Below are 20,639 nucleotides of genomic sequence, written 5' to 3'. Positions count from 1 at the left end.
GAGCTCTCTGCTCCCCATCCCTCCTAGGGGTTCCCTCCTCTGGTTACAATGCCTGTCTGGCCCTGCAGGACCTGGCCCATCCCTGCCCATCCAGACGCAGCCCAGGCCCACTGCATACAGAGGATTGGTCTCTACTTGCTCCAGTTGGACCTCCAGAGCCCACTGATTTTCTCCCTCTCAGGGGACAACACCAGAGCAGTGGTTCTCAACTGGGGCAATGTCCCCTGGGAGACACTTGGCAATGTCTGGAGACATTTTTGGTGTCACAGCTGGGCCGAGAATGCTGCTAAACAGCTAGAGTGCACAGGATAGCCGCCCACAGCAGAGGTATTCGGTCCCCAAGGTCAGCAGTGCTGAGGTTGAGAAGCTGAACCGTAGAGGTCATTAAGCTCTTGTTACTTCCTGTAACAAGAAGGTTGTTGTTACTTCCCAACAACCTAGGGAGGCGGACCCTCTTGCAGAGGAGGAAACCAAGGCTCAGGGAGTTGCCAGGGCCACAGAGCTGGAGCGTGATAAAGCTGTGCCCGTGGCCCAGGCGGCCAGACTCCCAGCTGAGGGTCTTTGCTCTGGAGACTAGTTGCACCCTGGGTCTAGCTCAGAAGAGGTGCTCTGGCAAAGGGGTTTAAGTGAGAGCAGCCGGAGAGGCAGTTGCGTCATCGCACACAGTGGCCGCACACCCCTTCTGCAGGCCATGGAACCTCAGAGTAGTGTGTTTTGGAATCGTGGAATTTAAGAAGAAGGGGATCTTGGAATCATGGACTGTTGAGATCGTAGACACTCCCAAATTTTGTAACTCACCCAATCAAGTCTCACCCAAGACCTGGGATCCCAACAATGCCTTGCATACCCCCAGGGACGGGGAACTCTCTCCCTCATTTGGAGGGCTGCTTTACCTGCCCCCTTGCCTTATGGTGGTGAGGCCTGGGCGGCCAAGACTTACTTTGTTTGATGACTTCTGAGCTGAGGCTGAGAACCGCAGGAGGGCTGAGGGTGGCTCCCACCAGATTGGCTGCCAGCAAACCACAGAGGAAGGTGAAGGTCCGTGGGCTGGCCATCTTCTTGGGGGTTGGCAGGTGGCACATGGCACAATCTGGGGTGAGCACAGAGGGCCCTGTTAGCTGGGCAGAGAGACCCAGGCCAGGCCCACCACGCCTGGTGACTTGGGGCATGGAGTCCAGGAGAGGCTGTTTAGTGAGATGGTCAATAGAGTGGGCTCTGGAGCCCTACTGGGTCTCTGTGTCCTTAGACAATCAACTTAACCTCTCTGTGCCTCAGTTTTCTCATCTGGAAAATGGGCATCATAACCACTACTTCATGGAGTCGGGATTAAATGAGTTAATATCTAGAAAGCATTTAGCACAGTGCCTTTCGCATGGCAAGCACTTGGAAAATATTAGCTATTTTCTTACAGGACAAAACAGTGCTCAGGACAAAACACTTCTGCTTCTTCAGTTCCTCAGCCAACTTCACTTCCTGGGTTTCCTCTCTTGCTGTACAAATTTCCAGTCATTCCAAGCTGCTTGAAGTTCCCAGAACATACCTTGTTCTCTCCTGTGTGTGCCTTTGCCCTGCTCTTCCTGCTTCCTGTAATGCTCTCCTCCTTCCTTATCTGCCTGCTGAACTCCTGTTCATTCTTGAAAACTGCTTACGTGTCCCTTTCTCTGTAAAGCTTTCCCTCTCCTACAACCAGAGAGCCTGGACCACACTTGGAGAAATGTCACCCTGGGGGGCTGGTGTGTGCCCAGGACAGGAAGTTTGGAGGCCGGAGGGAGATGAGAATTCAGGTAAGATGCAAAGTGGTAGGAAAGCTCTTTGCTTAATTCATAAAACTCAGTGGTTTGAGGAGGGCTGTTTGGAGCCAGGAAGAGAAAGGCAGAAAGAGAGAGGAGAGGCCTGTGGGCGCCTCCTGCGAGAGGAGCTTGGGGTGATCTGGCTCCTGGGCTGCTCTGTCCCCTGCAGGGTGTGGAGCGTCAGCAGCTATAACCTCATCCTGAGCTCCCCAGCCTGCACCCTGGCTCTGCCCCCACGCACCCTATAGCAGCTTCTGCCTCCTATGGACGGTCCTGCTTGGAGGTCGGGAGGATCCTGACCCAGAGACCTGGGCCCTCGCTTGGCTCAGCACCCGGGTTTCTTGTTGCCGAAGACAGACGTGGCATCTGGATGACGAGTGTCTTCTGTGAGCTGGCGCAGTGTGAGCTCTCTGACGCACTTGCAATAACGATTCAATACCTGCCTTCCTGACCAGGCCAAGAGCTCCGGGAGGAAGGGTTGGGTCTACCTGCACCCCACTGTGTCCCCAGCAGCCAGCATACTGCCTGGCACACAGTGGGTGTTTAGTAAGTAAATGGTTGCTGAATGAATGAATGGCCCCTGGGAGCCCTGGAACAGTGGGAGAATGTGAGCCTGCTAATCTGGGAAGGTCTGGGCCACGAGGACCCCTGTCAAGTCATAGGACCCTCATCCCTGAGTCTCAGGAGACCTGAGGGTGGAGGAGAAATATCGTGGGCCTGGGAGTCAGACAGACCTGAATTGGAGGCCTTCCTCTACCACTTGCTGTGCGATCTCAAGCAAGTGACTTACCCTCTCTGTCTTAGTTTTCTCATCTATAAAGTAAGGGGTAATAATAATAATACATCACAGGGTTGTTGGGAGGATTAAATAGGACCATCCGTTTGTGGTCCGGTATGCCACAAGCACTCAATGAGTGTTAGCTGTTATTCCGATGATGACAGTTATTATTGCTGATACTAGGGTCAGAAGGAGCCACCTTGCAGTCAAAGTCAGAAGACAGCGGTGACGCCCTGCCTGCACCCTGCTCTTTTACCCGGGAAGCCCCCCGCCCCCACCCCACTGTCTTTTTCTTTCAAATACCTTGATTCTCTTTTGCCTTCGTTATCAATTCACACCCCTCTGTCCTCCTCTGATCAGAGGTGCTCAGGGAAGCAAGAGGATGGTAGCTTCCCCTCTTGTGGAAAATTGTCTCCTCTACAAATCCAAGCACCCTACACACACCCACCACGTTGTACCTCACCTCTTGGCCTTTGCCTATGCTGTTCCTTTTGCATGAGATACCTTTCTCTCTTCCTTTGCCCAGCCAACTTCTACTGAGCTTCTCCATCAACATACCACCTCTTTCAGGAAGCCTTCCCTGACTGTCCTCCACCACCATGTCCCTGGGCTTTCCTTGAGCACAGCATGTACCATGTTGGCCCATATTGGGAGTTTCTTGATGGCCAGGACTGTCTGATAGTTCTTATCCCCAGAATCACCCCAGCACAGGGCTGGCCACAGAGCAGCTGGTGTGCGCAGAATGGATTAATGTCGTGGGGATGAGGTCAGGGGGAGACTGGGCCAATCCAGTCCCTCATCACTGCTCTTTGGTCTTCTGGGTGAGGAAGCTGGGCACCTCTCTACCCCCTGGCCCTGACCCTTAGAGGTCCTAGTGGACCGAGGGATCTTACACCAGGGCCAAGCCTCCCTCCTGCTCCTGACCTGACCCCAACAGATGTCTCCAGCTCAGTCCCTTCCTGGTGATGTAGGCCGTTAGCCCCTTCCCTACACTTTTACCTGGACACGTGGAGGCCTCGGCCTGCTGCTCTCCTCACCTGGGCAGTGGGTCTGGAAGTCCAGCCTTATATCCTGTACACCCTCTGCATCTGGGCTGAGGTCTCCAAGGTAAATATTTGTGGCATCTGGTGAACCACAGCCCCACCTCAAACTCCAGCCTCCTGAAGTTTGGAGAAAGAAGGATCTGGCTGACGCGAGGGGTGGGTGGGGCACTGGGGGCACGTGGCAGGGGAGCTGGACCGGGCACAGTGTGGCCTCTGCAAGGGGCTCCCTGCCTCCTGGGCAGCCACTCCCGTGGGGACAATGATGAAAACAGGAGCAGATGACATTTTAAGCACCTATAACGTGGAGGTGCCACCCCAGGCTTTACATCAGTCATATCAACGGAGCGTCATTCCCCCAGGGTCAGCATTGTTACCTTGACTTTGCCACAGAGGTACCGGCTTCACCAGCCAGCAAATGGCAGAGCCAGCACTCAAACCGAAACTCTGACATCATAACCTATCTAGGGATATCTTGGCGGACACAGGGCGCCCTGAGACAGATTGAGTTTCATCCCTGGCTCCACTATTTCCATGCCTTGTGACTCAGGGCATGTTCCCTAACCTCTCTGAGTCTCAGTTTCTCATCTGTGAAATGGGAATAACGGTAGCACCTGCCTCCTCAAGTGCTGAGAGGACAGGGACTGGAGGTCCCGGCACAGAGTAAGTGCTCAGTAAATGTGAGTGCTTGTTGCTGTTGCTATTGCTTAGAATAGGATGAGCCTTTGCAGAGAGGTTACGATCATAGCGTAGCCAAATAATTAACTTGGGGGATGGAAAGAATAGCCTTGCCCATCCCTTATTCCTAAATACGTCCTGGGATTTAGGAATACACATCTCCATGAATTAATTCACTCAAGAGAATAGGTTTGAATCCCATTTGTGCCACTTCTTTGCTGTGTAACTGTTGGCAAGGTACTTCACCTCTCTGGGCCTCAATGTCCTCATCTGTAAAATGGGGATTATGCTAGCACCTCCCTCACAGGCTGCTGAGAGCATGAACTGAGGTGCACGCTCACCCAGCACTTAGCCTGTGCTCTTATTCGTTCATTCTGCAGCAGTTGCACCAACTTTGCCCTGCCCGTGCCTTCAGGATTCTCACTGAGTATTCACGGGGTGAATGAGTGAGTCATGGCTGTGAACCAAGGGGACAAAGGAACAGCCCCGCGGGACCCCTCTCGCCCACTGCCTGGGTGTCTTGGCTCACTTCACCCAGAGGTGGGTGTCAGCAGCCCTGAGTTTACCCAGGGTATCTGAGGCCCTGAGAGGTGAGTGCCTTGCTCCAGGTCCATGCCCAGGGTGTCCAGAGCTGGGACTTGAGTGTATTGTATAGTCCAGACCACACACTCTTCACTACTATGCTGTTCTTCCCCAGTGACTCCAGCTTAGTGTCGGGGAGTTGGACCCAAACGGGGCCTTTTGGCATAATCTGGGGAATCATCCTTGCTGCCTGACTTCAGTCTAGAAGCTGGGATTGTGGTTCAGAGCTGGGAGAGCCGGTACTGAATCCTGTCTCCATGTGCAGGGGGACAAGAGAGGGGCAGCGAGAGCATTGGGGTCACACAGTGCATGGCCAGGCCCTGGCTGGTCTTCCCTCCCTGGAGGTGTCAAGAGGAAGAAGGCAAGAGCATTTGCCATCCTGCCATGTCTGCAATGCGCCAACGGCCCCAAACACCTAACGATGAGATGCTTCTGGAGTCAGAGCGGCCTCCCGGAGGGAGCCTGCCATTCCCTTGGGCGCATCTCCAGAGAGGCAGATGCCTCCTCCCGGGCTCTCCAGCTGGCTATGCTGCCCCCCATGGGCAGCGCGCCTCTGTCCTTGGAACCCACACCCTTGGAACCCACACCCTTGCCCTCAGTGCCACTCAGCCCCCACCAATCCCCAGACTGCTCAGGGCCTCTTTGTCCTGGCCTCCCCTCTTTCCAGCTCCCAGGCCTTTGCTTGTGCTGTGTCCCCTTCCTGGAATGCCTCATCCACCCCCCTGAAGATGCCGTCTTGCCTTGTCTGGGCAGCAGGCAGGGGAAGCATCTGGAATCCACCAGACGCCGATGCATCCCTACTCTGGGGCTTATCAGCTGTATGGCTGTGGGAAAATGGCTTCCTCTCTGGGATCTTCTGTTTCCTCAGTTGTAAAATGGGACTGTTTTGAGGGTCATATAAGATAATGTGAAATGCTTGGAACATCAGAGAATTTAGTAAATGGGAAACGCTATTATTATTATTGAAATATTCACATTACTGACCCTCAAGGCCTAATTCAGAGACAGTATCTGCATCAAGCTACCTGACCACTACCCATCAATTAGTGTCCTCACTAGTGCTTCCTCTAAACGCAAACTAAACTAAACTAAACTAGTGCTTTCTCAAAACGCAAGTGTCATCTGAGGCACCACACTTCCTCGGACGCTATCAACCAGGAGGAAGAGCCAGACCACAGTGCACGCAGGTGGCCAAGAGGCAGTGGCACAGCTCTTGGGTCCCTCACGTGGAGGTGCTGACCCAGACTGAGGTGATAAAAGTGTCAAGAGGGCAAAGGAGACAGATTGGTGAAGATACTTCTTAGGAGGCAGCTGTGGTCCCTTCTCCCACTGTCTCAGCGTGGAGAGCAGGGGTGTCTGCCCCTAGTGCGGACCTAGAGGGGTGTGACCCTGGACTTGGGATAAGCGATGGGCTGGATTCTGTCTCTTACTGAGAGAAACAGGCTGATGAACTGATGTCATTGTGGGCAGAGTGGCTTCCATTGGGGAAAAATTATTGCTCTCTGCTCCTTCTGGACAGGGTCAAAGCGTGTGTGTGTGGGGGTGTGTGTGTGTGTGGGTGTGTTTCCAGGGCCTGATGTGGACCCTGCAGGAGAAGGATCTGGAATGGGGCTGGTTTCGGTCCTTCCCATTATCATCCCTGGGCAGTGAGGAAAGGCTACCAGAGAACCAGGGGCTGGGGGTGGCATGTAGGGCGGTCAGCCGTTGGAGGAGCTCTACCCTCGTCTGGAGCTGCAGCTTGGGAGGCCCGACACGGAGGTTTGAAACACCCCCATGAAGGTGCCCATGAGACTCAGCTGTAAACAGTTTTTTTCTCCCCAGAGAGTAGGGGGCCATCTTGCAATAGTATCAGTCAAGGTAACCCTCTCCTGCCCCCTTTCCTCTCCTTCCAGCCTGTGCTCCATTCCTGCATGGAGCCAGAGAGGGGGGAAAGGGGTGTGTGTGTGTGTGGGTGTGTGTGTGTGTGTGTGTGTGTGTGTGAAAGAGATAGAGAGAGAGAGTGAGAGAGATCTCCTCTCCCCTGCCAAACAGGTACGTAGAAACCTCAGTTAGGGGTGGGGAGCGAGTTTGCTGTTGAATCAAAGATGTACACTCTGACACAGCAAAGTGGCAGAGTGGAAAAAGACCATCTCCAGTTTACAAATCAGCAAAGTAAGGCCCAGAAGGGAGAAAATAGAGGTGTTATCACCTCTATTTTCCAGATGAGGAAGGTTCTTGGGGGAGGACAGTGACTTGCCCAAGGTCTCACAGCTGTAAAATGTGGAGCCAGGATTTGGACCCATTTCTGTCTGACTTTGGAGCCCGTGTTCTACCCCTCTTTCCCAGCCCACCCTGTCACCTCCAGCTGGGACGAGGGTCATCCTCTTCCTAGAAATCTGTGGTCCTGTGGAAAACCAGAAAGGGTCTCTGAGGACATGGCAGGGTTAGACAGACAGAAATCAGGAGGACTTGTGGAATCTTCCTATCTCAGAAGGCAAAAAGGAAGCCACCTTGAGAAACTCACTTGAATGAGCTCAAGTCCTCAATTTAAAAAGGCTCTTTGTTGGCACCAAAGATGCCACCAGAATGGCAGAAACACTTCACTTGTTTTGCCAAGTCCTGTTGCATGGTAACGGCTGTTGGAGACGTTCTCAAGTGTCTGGACTAGCAGAAGAATTTGTGATGCTTGTTAGCAATGTTTGCCATGAGCAATATAGACGCTATATCCTTTCTCCATCCCACCTGCATCCTTGTTGAAGATTTTGCATTCCCTTGCAAAATGTCAGGGAGATTGCAGAGGGGAGAAAATCTCTATACAACGTAGAGTTTGCTAATCCCTTATCTCTGGGCCTCAGTCTCCCCTACTATTAGATAAGGATGTTGGGCTCCTGGATGCTGTGGGCCAGGCTGGCTCTGATAACCTTTGCTTATAGCAGAGGGAGCTTGGTACATACACACAGTGAGGAATGGCCTTTTCTCGAGGGCAAATTTGTTCTTAGGAAGCCTCATATCCATGACCCAGGGTGTGTGTAGGTTCTGTCTGAGAGAATTGCCCAGTGGTGTGAGCAAAATGAAGTATTAGTGTAACCGAGCAGCATGTTATGGGTCCTTCCTGGGACAGAGTCCCCCTCCCCCGCCCAGCGTCCTCTGCCTGCCTCTTGTCTATAGAAAAACTTTAGCCGCCTTCCCTGAGTTCCAAAGAATATAATTAATCAGAAGAGTAAGAAAATGCAGAAGTAAAGGGAAACGGTGAAGCAAGACAAAATAATAATAGTTTAGCCATTGCACAAAGTCAAGGACCTTTAGCAGTTCCTCCTCGAGAGCTATAGGTAATATTCTGAGCCATATCATTTGAGCTGTTTTGCAGAAACCCTTACCAGGTGGAAGAAGTTAACTGTATGCTGCCCACAAGCATGTAGACCCCAGACGGGTTGGAACTAGGAGGTTGATGTTGTTGACAAATGAACTGTTAGGGTGTGCACTGCAGCATTACGTATAAAGTGACACCAGCTTAAATGTCCATCGACAGGGGATTTATTAAATAAATTGTGGGCCACCAGGCCGCTGTCACAAAACAATACGGAGAAACTAACTTAAGGCTCTCAGCAAGTGAAATAGGAAACAGTTTCTTCTATCTTGTATTTAAAAAAATTATTTTTTCCATCTAGAAAAAATACTGGAAGGAAAGGCACCAAAATGGTAACAATGCTTATTTTTTAGTTGTGTCATCATAGGTGACCTTTACCATTGTCTTTGTGTTTTCAGAATTAAAAAAATTTTTACACTGAATGCATTTTTTTGGATCAGCAAACAATCAGTCCCATGAAATGGCTTGAAAATGAGTAAATAAAGGTTGGGCTGAGAACAAGGGAGTGGAGGAAAGCTCATTCTTTTCCCAGAGCTGACCCACAGCCCTCACCAGCTCAGGATTCCTGGGAAACACTGCCAGGGACAAGGCTGATGGATGAAACAAAAGCCCTGTCACGCTAGTCCCAGAACCACCAGGAAAGGGAAAAAAGAAATCCGTGTTGGAACCTTGTAGGCATAATCCCTCTTTTATGGGACAGGAATAGATTTTAGATTCAATGCAAATGAACTTGGCTAAACCAGACTCCTAGCTCTAGGAGGGGAGTTGGGGGGACAAAGATCAGGTGCGCCCTGCCCTTGTAGGGCTCACAATCAAGGGGGGGATGGGTCCTACAGGGACAGAAAGGACAGGCGTTGGGTCATATGAGGGTCAATGCAAGCAGAGGGCTAAGCACTGTGATTTCCTATCAATGAGGTGGCATGCGATTAGGTGGAGGTCAGCTTGGCCTTGGTAAGCAAGTGCTCTAAGGAAGGGAAACCCAGACAGAGCTATAGTGCTGTAACTGCAGTAAGCCCAGGCTCTCCCGGAAGTGCTATGATGGAGGTCGGTACAGGAGTGTTAGCAGGGCCAGGCAAGCAGTACAAAGGCCAGAGTGTGGGACTCAGGCAAAAGGTGTCAGATGATAGAGCAGGTAGCTTGGTCCACACCTGTCTTGAGTGTGACAGTTGCCAGCAGCCTGGAGGCAGTGCCCTGCCTGATTGGGGAGGGGGATAGTTCAGAGAAGGCTTCCTGGAAGAGGTGACTTTTCATCTGGGCTGATGAGAGGCTGACATGCAGGGTCAGAAGAAGAGGGCCTTCCAGGTGGAGGGACAAAGAAACAAGGTGGGTTTTGGAAAGAGTGAGTCTGAGGGATTATCTGTCTCTTTCTCTGGAGAAAGAGAACAAGGAAGGCTTTCTTGACATAAGAGAAGCCATTTTGGCCTAAGCCATTTTGTGGTCTAAGGTTGGCCGCAATGCTTGCTCTTGAACAAGTCTCAGTAATCACCGGTTTCAAGGGAAGTCAGGGAATGCAGGAACAAAGAAAAAGCAGTCAAGAAACAATAGCTCAGTGATAAAACAGAGTCCTGGTTCCTCCTCTTGGGATATATCTAACAATCTTACACAGTCTTTGCGCTCTGCAGGGACTAAGGCCCCCACCCAGGTGGAGGATGGGATGATGATGTTGACCCTCGTGACTTCAATCAACTAAAGCTTGGGCTCTGTCGACCTTGGCCCCCATCTTGTGCTGAGTTCTTCTCTGCTCAAGCCCCTTCATGCATGTGCCCTTAGCTTAAAACTTCCCCAGTTGTACTGCTCAGGGAGACACTGCTTTGGGAAAGATCCCCGGTGTTCTCCTTACTGACTGCAAGTAATAAGTCCTTCCTTCTCCCGATCTCTGCCTTGGCTGTGTCTTTTGGCTTGACAGCCACCAAGAGGCAAACCCAGTTTTTCAGGTAATATCTGAGCCTTGTGATGGAACAGAGTGGATGGCAGGGAAGTGGGCTGGATCCAATTCCACCAGAAACCAGACCCAGGGTCGGAGGTGAGGTGGAGGTGGGGGATGGGAACTGAGCACTAGCGGGGCTGGGGTCCTGGTAGCCCCTTGGCTCGCCCCAGAAAGCCACAGGCTGCAGTGGAGGCTCCCTCAGGCAGAGGGAGAGTCTGGTCTGACCCCCTAAACCGGGCCTCCAGGACCCTACTTGTCTGAACACTCTGACACCAGTTCTCCTGGGAACTCTGTCTCTGCCTCTCACACAGACTGGTTTCTCTACGTCTTTATCTCTTTCTTTCTGTCCCCTTCCCTCTGTCTCTCTCTCCCCCGTCTCTGTCCATCTCTTGGGGGCCATATCAGAGGTCCAAGAGGGAGCTGGGGGAGCCCTGTGGAGAGCCCAGGTGACCCCCTGCTGTCAGAAGGGGCTCCGGCCCTGCCCTCGTCACCGAGGTCACTGAGCAGCGGCTGACTTTGGTTCAGCTGTGGACATGGGAAGGGAACCTCACAGCCACACAAGCACTCACTCCCTTCCCAGGCCCTGTTCTAAGCACGTATTAACTCATTTAACTCTCAAAATGTTAGGGGAACCACTGACTGAAACCGCCCGCCCTGGCCAGGCACCGTAGTAACCACTTGCATGAGTTATCTTACAACAGGAGGTCCTGGTAAGGAAGGCGGAACTAACAAGCTACCACCAACCAGAAGAATTCGGGAAAGGTCAAAAGGAGAGGAGACTCCAGTCCATATGTCCTACCAACCTCCCAGAATCCTTCTCGCTGGAATCCATCTTGGCTGAGCGATGCGTGCACCACCAGGAAGGACCCTGAGCCAGAATGATTGGCCAGAGACAACCCAGAAACTAAGTCCATCACCATAAAACCCGAGACTGTGAGCCACGTGGCAGAGTAGTTCTCCTGGGTTCCCTTACCCTCCTGCTCTCCTCCCGGGCGCCCCTACCCTATAAAGTCTCTTGCTTTGTCAGCATGTGTGTCTCCTCGGACAATTCATTTCTGAGTGTTAGACAGGAGCTTACTCTCAGGCCCTGGAAGGGGTCCCCCTTCCTGCAACAAATGGCAACTCTGGCAGGATTTCTTCTTTGCTACGACTGACATCCTGACCACTTGGGGTAGTCAGGGACCAGCTCACCTGCTGACGGACTGGATCCAGTGGTCGCTACCGGAACCCTTTTGTCCCTGGTCTCCTCCTGATGTGGGCGACTGGCCAGAGTGCCCCGAATGGGTAAGGAACAAGAGACTTTGTTGACCTCTTTCCCCTTCCCTTTCCCTTTCCTGTTTTCAACCCCTCCTATCCTACACCTCTTTCTTCTGAACTGGTCCTGGATGCAGGAGTCTGGCTGAATGGCCTCAGCCTGATCTGAGGGTCGGAGCCTGATCCCCTCTGGTGGACAGAGAGCTCAAATTCTGGTCTGGTATCTTGTATCTGGTTTCTGACTTCTGGTAGGGCTGAGTTCCTGTTCTCCCTTCTTGGAAGCCCAGGGAAAAGTCCCATAACACCTGGGCATCTGCAGGTGGCAGGAGAAGTCCATAAGGCAACCCATTTTGTCCCTCTCCCTTCCCCACTTCTTTCAACCTGGCCTCCTTTCCTCCCTTTGAAATCTTTGAAAACCTGAGGTATTTCCATTTACTCTGCCAGTACTCAGATCTGAAGTTCTGTGTCTCTGTAGGAGGTTTTCTGAGAGACTGCGATCTTGTATTTAAGGGAGTGTCTGATTAGGACAACCTTGCCTGTTTGTGTTTTATACTTTGTGTTCTGTGTTGTGATTTGTGATGGCCATTCTGCCTTGTGAAATGGGAAATTCTGGTTCTGTTCCACTGCAGAGCCCTCTTGGGTGAATTCTGTCTGACTGCAAAGATTTTAGTTATGAGCCTATGACTAAGAAAGAGATGATATTTTATTATAACATTGTGTGGCCACCATATTGTTTAGACTCCAGAGAAAATTGGTTTAGGTGAAACTCTTGAAAATTCCAAAACTGGTTCTTTTTGCATACACAGAGGCAAGCTTGATAAAAACATCTTTTCAGAATTCTGACCCTGAGGAACAAGTCCTACTAGGATAACTTAATTTTCTCTCCCTGTACCTTGACACCAGGGCTCTCAGGAACACTTATCTTATCTAGACCATCTCTGAGATGAGGAAAAAAAACAGGGAAGAAGCCTTTTAACATTTTACTTATTCCAACAGTTATTTATAAACTAGTGAGTTTTATATTGTAATATCTGATTCATGACTAAGTTTAGAAAATGAAGCTATGAGATCTCTTGTCGTGTCTATGTGTTTATGTGTGTATTATCTTTGTCTTTACCTTTGATGGTATTATCAAAATTAATTTGTCAATGAGCTCTACTTAATTGGCTTAAAGAAAATTAAGCGCTTATATAAATTCTGAAAAATACAGAAGGTAACTGGCCAGAATTAATTTCAGGTTCACGTGAACTGGGAAATATTCAGTATTAAATTAACACCTGGTGTTAATGTATAAGCTTGTTGATCTAATTAATATAGACATGTCTTCAGAGTCATTAACATTAAGTGTAATACCCTTATTGTACCTAGGTTTAATAAAAGTTAAATAAGATCTTATTATATCTGTTGCAAATTTGTCAGCAAGAAACATAACTTGGTACGATGAAATTTTATAAGTGAATTAAATGCAAATGAGGGAAGAGCTTTTAGGTAAACTCTATAGGAAGAATTATGTTTAAGAATGTCTATCTAAAAATAGTCTCTCCAGATTTTGGTAACTTGAAATTCTAGTGTTGTGACCTTTTAAGTGATCTGTTCTGTATTTGTCTTTGAAATCTTTTATTGTTACTTTAGCTAAGTGAGTAACTATTGTTTCACAGTGATCTATGATCCTATCTGACTGAGTATTCTAAATCCTTTTGATTTTTTTTTGACAAAACTTCCAAAATTAAATTCTAATGAAGTCCTTTTGACCTCTAGCTAACTTTGGGATGCTTCAACGGGCTCCTGAAACATCCCAAAGGGATATTAAACTAATTAAGTTCATTTGGTATGTTAAATTACATGGGAAGTATTGTCAAATGAGTAATAAATCCTCTTAGGTTATATTGTTTGGTAAATGTTACTAATATAGATATTCTAGAAATTATGTGGAGTTCCTAAATATGTTCTGATATGTCCTGGTAAAATGTTATCAATCATAATTCTAGTTATTATCTGCAAGTGTTGTATGTCACAGCAGTAACCAAGTCTCTTTGTTGATTGAATTGTAATCAGGTTTTTTTTTTCTTTCTATGCCTTCTTAAGTCTTTTTGTCATGCGTAGATACTTACGGTTTCACTCTAATGTCTTAGCAAAGATGCCTCCTCATCAAGCAGATTTATAGAAAGGACTTTAGGATAAATACAAATTTCTGACTTTCAGACCATAATGCTGAACTGGGTAAGAAATTGAAGAATTCAAATGGGAAACCTGATGGCTTTATAAAACTGTTAACAAAAAGGATTATCTACATAGGACTGAGTGAACTGGTGAATATGGTTATAATTTTTATGGTTTCTATCTGAAAAATTACTGGTTTGAATCTGTGTTTTCCAGATATAAGAAAAACCTTCCCCTCAAACTCATTATGACTTACAGTAATTTGGTAAATTGTACCTTTGTAAGCAGAATTGAAACATTTATCTTTTCTCTCTATCTGTTCCCTCCAGAGATTGGAAACTCTTAGGTTCCCAGCAGCTTTAACAGATAAATTAGAAAGGCTACCTCACTAACATGTACAGAAATCTTAAGGTATTTTGGGGACCTTGAAAAGGGAGAAATTCACCTAGATCTGTCAGGCGAAATCTGTGACAAGACCTTGGCATGACTTTCCTAGCCCTGAGAGGTCTTTTAAAAGTTCAGTCTGGGGCTTCCCTGGTGGCGCAGTGGTTGAGAATCTGCCTGCCAATGCAGGGGACACGGGTTCGAGCCCTGGTCTGGGAAGATCCCACATGCCGCGGAGCAACTGGGCCCGTGAGCCACAATTGCTGAGCCGGCGCGTCTGGAGCCTGCGCTCCGCAGCAAGAGAGGCCGCGATAGTGAGAGGCCCGCGCACCGCGATGAAGAGTGGCCCCCACTTGCCGCAACTAGAGAAAGCCCTCGCACAGAAACGAAGACCCAACACAGCCACAAAAAAAAAAAAAAAAAAAAAAAGTTCGGTCTGAGACATAAAAATTTCAACAAAGCAAAAAAAAAAAAAAAGGCCTATATGATCAATCATAGTTTATATAAATCATCAGATCAAGTTTATTGAGACCAGACTTATTTTGCAAACGAATTCGTCTTAATTTGGTTATATTTGATAAAAATGAGGGTAATTTTAGAGAGAAAAAAGATTATGTTTCAGTGAATATTAAATTCCAGTTTTGTTAATGGAGGTCTGTATTTACTAAGGCTCACCTTAAAACAACGCTCCAACAGAGGAGAAACTACACTCCCACTAGAACAAGAAGAAGACAACATCAGAAGTAGACAGCTAGCCCAAGATCCTTGACCTGACTCATATTATAATGTTTTCTTGACTTCTTGGATCTTTGCATATGAATCAAATGTTTTTCTACCATGGGCACCATCTTATGCTAGTCTTAAAAATCAGTCCAATTGTTGGGTTTGTGGCCAGTTACCTGTGTCTAGCACTTCTGGGTTACCTTGGTGGATTTCTCCACTCCAAGGGTCTAACTGGTTGGCTCTTAGGAATTTATTTTAAAAGAAAAAATTTTACTCCTGTTCAAGACACTGATATTGATATTACTAGATGGAATCCCCTCACCTGGCCAATTAATAATGCCTGCTCTGACCCTGTCCATAAATATGAATTTTCCTCTATTACTCAAGCTCAATCAAAGCAACAAGCAACATTTCAGCCAAGGAATAAAATCTCCCACAGTTATGGGATGGATTTATGTAGTTAACACCAGGCTATGGTAATTTAAGTTTAAAGGCTCCTCTGTGTTGGGAACAATTAAATTATACTAAGGATAATCAGTCTAGTAACACTAGGAAACTGGGCTGGGTGCTTTATGGACAGTGCCAATATATAATTTCCCTTAAAGATAAGGATTGGTACAGAACAGGCTAAGTCAGATGACCTGGGATATACTGGGCTACACCTAATGGAAATTCTTAAGTGCTTACTTATGACCTTACTAATACTGCTAGCTATATTATTTTTATATTGCCTGTTTTACAGAATTGTTGTTTTTTTCATTGCCAAATGTATGACTGAGTCTCTGATAAAATGATGATATAGTCCCATATGAGATAAATGATTGTAATAGTGTAACACTAGGTATGAGAAGAAGCAACAAGAGGGAATATTTTCCTTGCCTCTTCAAGGATTAGGTCAATGGCCATTGCAGCCACTGACCTTCAGCACACTCTGAAAGGAGTTCAGGGTGGAGATCAGGAATGAGGTGCTCTGTGCTCTGGAAAAACTAGCAGAACAGGGCTTCAGATAGTTAGACACTTTCAGGAAAAGATTTTATGAGCCCAAATTCTTGCATCTTCTCATATCTAGAAAAGCACTAAAATCATTAATGGTGACATCTGCTTTGCCCATTAAGGAGAGAAATGCAATTGAAAGTCAAAATGGAGTCGCTGTGGCTCAGACATCCAAAGTAATACTAGGTGGCATTATGGACATGATTTCAGACAAGTCCTTGTATTGCTAAGAACTTGAGTTTTCTGAGCTATGTCAGACTTAGGATGCCCCCAGCCATTCTCAAAACAATGTCTGCTGCTGGCAGCTGTTAGCTGCAACCTTATAGTTTCAAGGTATCCTCTTGTAACTATTAAATTTTTAGAAAATGAAATTGCTTTAGATCAGATATTAGTTGAAAAAGAAGATGTATAGTGGCCAATAGCTTCTGTTATGTATATGTTAATACCACATTGGGAGTTAAAACCGACAGGTAAAAGTAAACAACTTTTGGCTACAAGTCTCCCCAGGGTGTGAGGTCCAGACTGGGTTTCAGGCTTACTCTTCTGAATTCCTCAGGGAATGAGATTTATTTTGTCTATTAAAATTCCTGTTGTCACTCCTCCAGCTACTTCTAGCTGGGTCTGTTACACCAAAATGGAGGACCAAGGGATTGAGATTTTAATCATACAAGACTCAGATCCAGGACTTTGAACTCCGAAATATTCCCAATTCAGTGTCTATTCCCCAAATTGAGACAGGACTATGCCTGTTTTAGCAGGAAGTGGCCAGAGCTGTCGTTGCCCAGTTCCCTGAATTGAAACTGAGCAGGACTCTCTGGGGCTCTGGAATACAAATCATTTCTGTGTCCCCTCTTTCTTGTTTGTAGGATTAGGCTTTATTCAACCTCCTTGACTTTCCCTGAGTTCCAAAGGGCAGATTCAAACAGTTGCTAATCAGAGAAGGGACGGGGTGCAGAAATAGGGGAGGAGCAGTCAAATGGTAGTGCAACCTTGGGGCAGGGTCCTGGTTCCTCCTCAAGGAGTATGCATAACAATATCTTTGAGTTCTTCTGCAGAACTGGGGCCCCCACCCAGGTGGAGGATGGTAATTTCAGGCTGAGTGCAAGATTCCTGGAGCACCACCCTGTTACCTCACCACCAACCAATCAGAAGAAGGTCACACACCCTGCAGCCCTCACCCCAAATTTTGCCTTCCTTTTCTGGGCCTGGCAATGACCATATAAGCCTCCTATTTGGCCCCTGTCTGTTTCAACTGCTTACAAGGTTCATCTCTGACAGGGTCTGACAGTTTCAGGCTAAATTGTTGTTACTACGAGGGTGAATGCTGGTTTTGGACACAGAATACCTCGATTTAGATCAGGTGGAGAGAAACTTCTACTCAACTAGGCAGGAATATGCCCACTCTCAGCAGGAAGTAGTTACAGAAGAAAGAGACCTCTGCCCCAATTCCCAAGAAGTATCTTGAGTATGAAGTCTCTCAGGGGGGAGCTGTTAAGGGGAACCACTGACCGAAACCTCCTGCCCTGGCCAGGCACCATAGTAACCACTTGCGTGAGTTCTCTTACAACAGGAGGTCCTGGTAAGGAAAGCAGAACTAACAAGTAACCACCAACCGGAATAATTCGGGGAAGGTCAAAAGGAGAGAGGAGATGCCAGTCCATATGTCCTACCACCTCCCAGAATCCTTCTCACTGGAATCGGTCTTGGCTGAGTGATGTGCGTGCCACCAGGAAGGGCCCTGAGTCAGAGTGATTGGCCAGAAAAAACCTGGAAACTAAGCCCATTACCATAAAACCCGAGACTGTGAGCCACATGGCAGAGAAGTTCTCCTGGGTTCCCTTGCCCTGCTGTTCTCTGCCTGGGCACCCCTTCCCAATAAAGTCTCTTGCTTTGTCAGCACGTGTCTCCTCAGGCAATTTATTTCTGAGTGTTAGACAAGAACCCACTCTCAGGCCCTGGAAGGGGTTCCCCTTCCTACAACAAAAACAGTAGTGCTGCTGGGAAGATGAGCTGAGAGGCTCAAAGAAAAGTTCTGACTTAGGGCAGAGCCTGGAACCCAGTAAGGGAGCTCCTAGTATTGGGATTTCTATTAAGATTGTTGCAGTTGTTATTACTGATATTGTATGGCTATAACTGGATAAAGGAGAAACTGAGTGGTTTTACGAGTTGGGGGATGTTAGGCGAACCGTCCTTTAGGAGTTCTGCCTGCCCTTAGAAATGGGGTCTGGCTGTGGCAGGCAGGTGTGGTGGAAAATTGGGGGGATCCCCTGGGAGGTGGAGGTCCCTGGATTAGGCTCCTAGGAGCTTCTGAGACCACAGATGGGGAGTCTCAGTTTGGGGGACTCAGAGTTTCAGCCTTATATCCCCTCAAATGGCCATCCTCAGAGACAGACTCTTAGGGGCAGCCCCTATCCCATTCTCTCTTGGTCACGAGGGTGAGGAAAGCCTCCTCAGCAGCCCAGGGCAGGGCTAGGAAGATGTCTACACCTGGTTGCATGTGGGGGCTTGTGCAGTTTTAGATCTGTGCTCAATATTTCTCCCCTTCTCCCTCATTCTATTTAGTAACTCAGGACTGTGGGACAGACAGACCCAGTCAGCCAGCAGGCCAGTGGGTCAGTCAGCTAATTGTATTATACACCGCCTGAGTGTGGACACAGTTCTGGGTGCTTTGGGCATAGCAGGGAGCAAACAGATTGCCCCCTGCCCTTCTGGGTCTTACATTCTCCTGGGGAGACAGAGAGCGAGCCAGAGATGGACAAAGAAATATAAAAACACAGTGCTCAATTGTCTCAGTCGTGAGGACAGAGACCAAAATACAGGACAAATATGGGATGCTGGAACTGTACCATCAGAGCATCATGAGGGTTTAAGTGGTTTTAGCCCTCTGGGAACTGGATACCCTCCGTCAACACCCCACCCCCACCCCCGCAAACACACACACACACCCCTTGTGTAAATCTCCCTCGTTCGACTTTCACATTTCCCAAGTTTGACTTCGGAACACAATCCTGGGGGCTAATTATGTAAGAAAGGAGAGGTTGCCTGAAGTACAGGATAGGAACAGCCCTACAATCTCTGAGGGCTCACTACCCGCCAGACTGAACCTCCAGCCTGCAAGTTCGCTGCTATTCTCCCCCTTCCCTCATTGTACACATGAGGAAAAGAGGTGCATGCAGGTGGGGAGACTGGCTCCAGGTCACACAGCTACCAGGACAAGATGTCAGGATTTGAACTCTGGTCCATCTGACTCCAAAGCTTGTGCTTTTAATCTTTCAGTCATCATCTCACAAACACCTGTTGTTTTTGTACTGCCTTCCCCTACCTGCCACGTCTGCATTTACATTTTGCAATATCTGCTAGCTCCTAAGATTACTGTTTACTCAACACACATTTTGGTAAATGGATCGTGTTTGAAACGTAAATACATTTGATTTTCGACTTCTAACAGGAAATTGTATAACACTACCAAATGAAAGAGCAACATCGCTTCCCAGAAATAGGAGGTGACAACAGGATTATAGGGATGAAGATAATGGCTATAATTAAGCTTATCGTGTTCTTATGCACCCTTGTTGGTATTAACCCATTTAACCCCACGCCGATGCCTGGAGCTGGGCACTGTTTTTGCCTCCTTTTGCAGATGAGGTCTAGGTGAGTCCCCTTCAGAGAGGTGACGTACTTTTTCTAAAGTCACGGTGAAAACAAACAACACATTGTGGAGCTCTGGTTGGGGATGTCGCCTGTTCAAGGTCCCCCGGGGGAGAACTGGCAGTGGTTGGAAAGGGGTTGCAGACGTACCCAAATTCCCCTGAGGACTGAGAGAAAGTAGGAGGGGAATCACATTCTCACTCCCAGCGACGGTGTGGGAGGCAGCTCTGCTTCTGGAAAATGCTGCACCAAACTATCTATCATGCACCCAGAAAGGCTTGGAGCTCTTGCTGAGTGTGTGCGAGCCGGATCACAAATCTCTTACCGTGTGGGCGGCTGTGTCCACTGGCACCAGCGGAGGCTCCGAAACCCAAACCGAGGTAGCTCTCAAACCTCTTTGCACCTTTTCTGGACTGGAGACCTCCCTGGACTGTGAATGTCTTGCTCTGTGCTTATCTCGACTTCCTGGAGGCTAGGAGGGGAGCACAGGGACCCATCTGGCACCTCCCACGAAGTCACCCCACGGAGGTTCCCGTGCTCACTTAGTCACCCCGTCCTCCAGGAGAGGAGAAAGAGGTAACCTGTGGACAAACCAGGAGACCCACCTGGAGGTGGGCGCATCACAGGAACTCTTTTCAATGTTCTCCTTTGTGCTGGGAAGGGACGTTCAAGATGCCCTCCCACCCCCATCTCTGCACTTTCAGGGTCTGCTGCTCCTGAGAGAGGCCACTCCAGGCTTTCACAGGGGGCCTGACTTCCGGCTGTTTCCACTCATTTCTCCCCTCCCCCCTGGCCCCCAGAGTCTCCCCTCCCCCCTCGCCTCCGGAGTCTCCCCCATACGGTGTCTTTGGCCTCCTTCCTCTCCACCCCCACTGCCTAGCCTCACCTCAGGCCTCATCATTTCTAACCTGGGGCAATTGAAGCAGCCTCCTCAATGGCCTTCTTGAGTCTTGTCTGGCCCCCTCGCATTTCCTCTCTGCAATGTAGCCAGAAACCTCATATTTTCTTAAGAAAGTTTTCAAACGCAGAGCAGTTAGTTTTACAGATAACGCTACATTTTACCACCTAAATTCTGCCCATCCATCATATGTGTTTGATGCATTTCAAACTAAGTTGCAGACGTGAGTACCCTTCCCACTAAGTCCTTAGCACACGTGTGGTGACCTAGAGTTCAACTCTTGCTTGCAGTTGGGCTTCTGGCTTGGAGGAGGCCAAGGTGCATCCATCTCTTGTCAGCTGGCGTCTGGATTCTTCCAACACCAGCTGCCTCCTCCATGACGCCCAAGTTCAACCCAATGAGGTCAAAGCCATGTGCCCATGAGAAAGTGGGTGCCAC

General features: G+C 48.5%; 1 protein-coding gene across 4 annotated transcripts in view; it reads right to left on the bottom strand.

Moving 5' to 3' along the window:
- BPIFB1 (BPI fold containing family B member 1) overlaps positions 1-19,716 on the bottom strand; it is a 38,857-nt gene extending 19,141 nt beyond the window's left edge. Inside the window, exons 1-2 of one of the 4 annotated variants that reach the window (XM_007193280.3) lie at positions 19,629-19,716; positions 941-1,090 (exon numbers count right to left, since the gene is read on the bottom strand). In XM_007193280.3, the coding sequence (XP_007193342.2) occupies positions 941-1,082 (142 nt within the window). In that variant the 5' untranslated portion in view covers positions 1,083-1,090; positions 19,629-19,716. Of the gene's footprint in view, positions 1-940; positions 1,091-2,031; positions 2,143-3,567; positions 3,678-19,628 lie in introns of those variants that run through there. The other 3 variants (XM_007193281.3, XM_007193278.3, XM_007193279.3) reach the window with 3 other exon arrangements.
- Positions 19,717-20,639: the final 923 nt, after the last annotated feature.

Source organism: Balaenoptera acutorostrata, chromosome 15, assembly GCF_949987535.1.
Source record: "Balaenoptera acutorostrata chromosome 15, mBalAcu1.1, whole genome shotgun sequence".
NCBI lineage: Eukaryota > Metazoa > Chordata > Mammalia > Artiodactyla > Balaenopteridae > Balaenoptera > Balaenoptera acutorostrata.
Note: the sequence above shows the minus strand (reverse complement) of the source record. Positions and strands in the feature narration are given on the sequence as shown.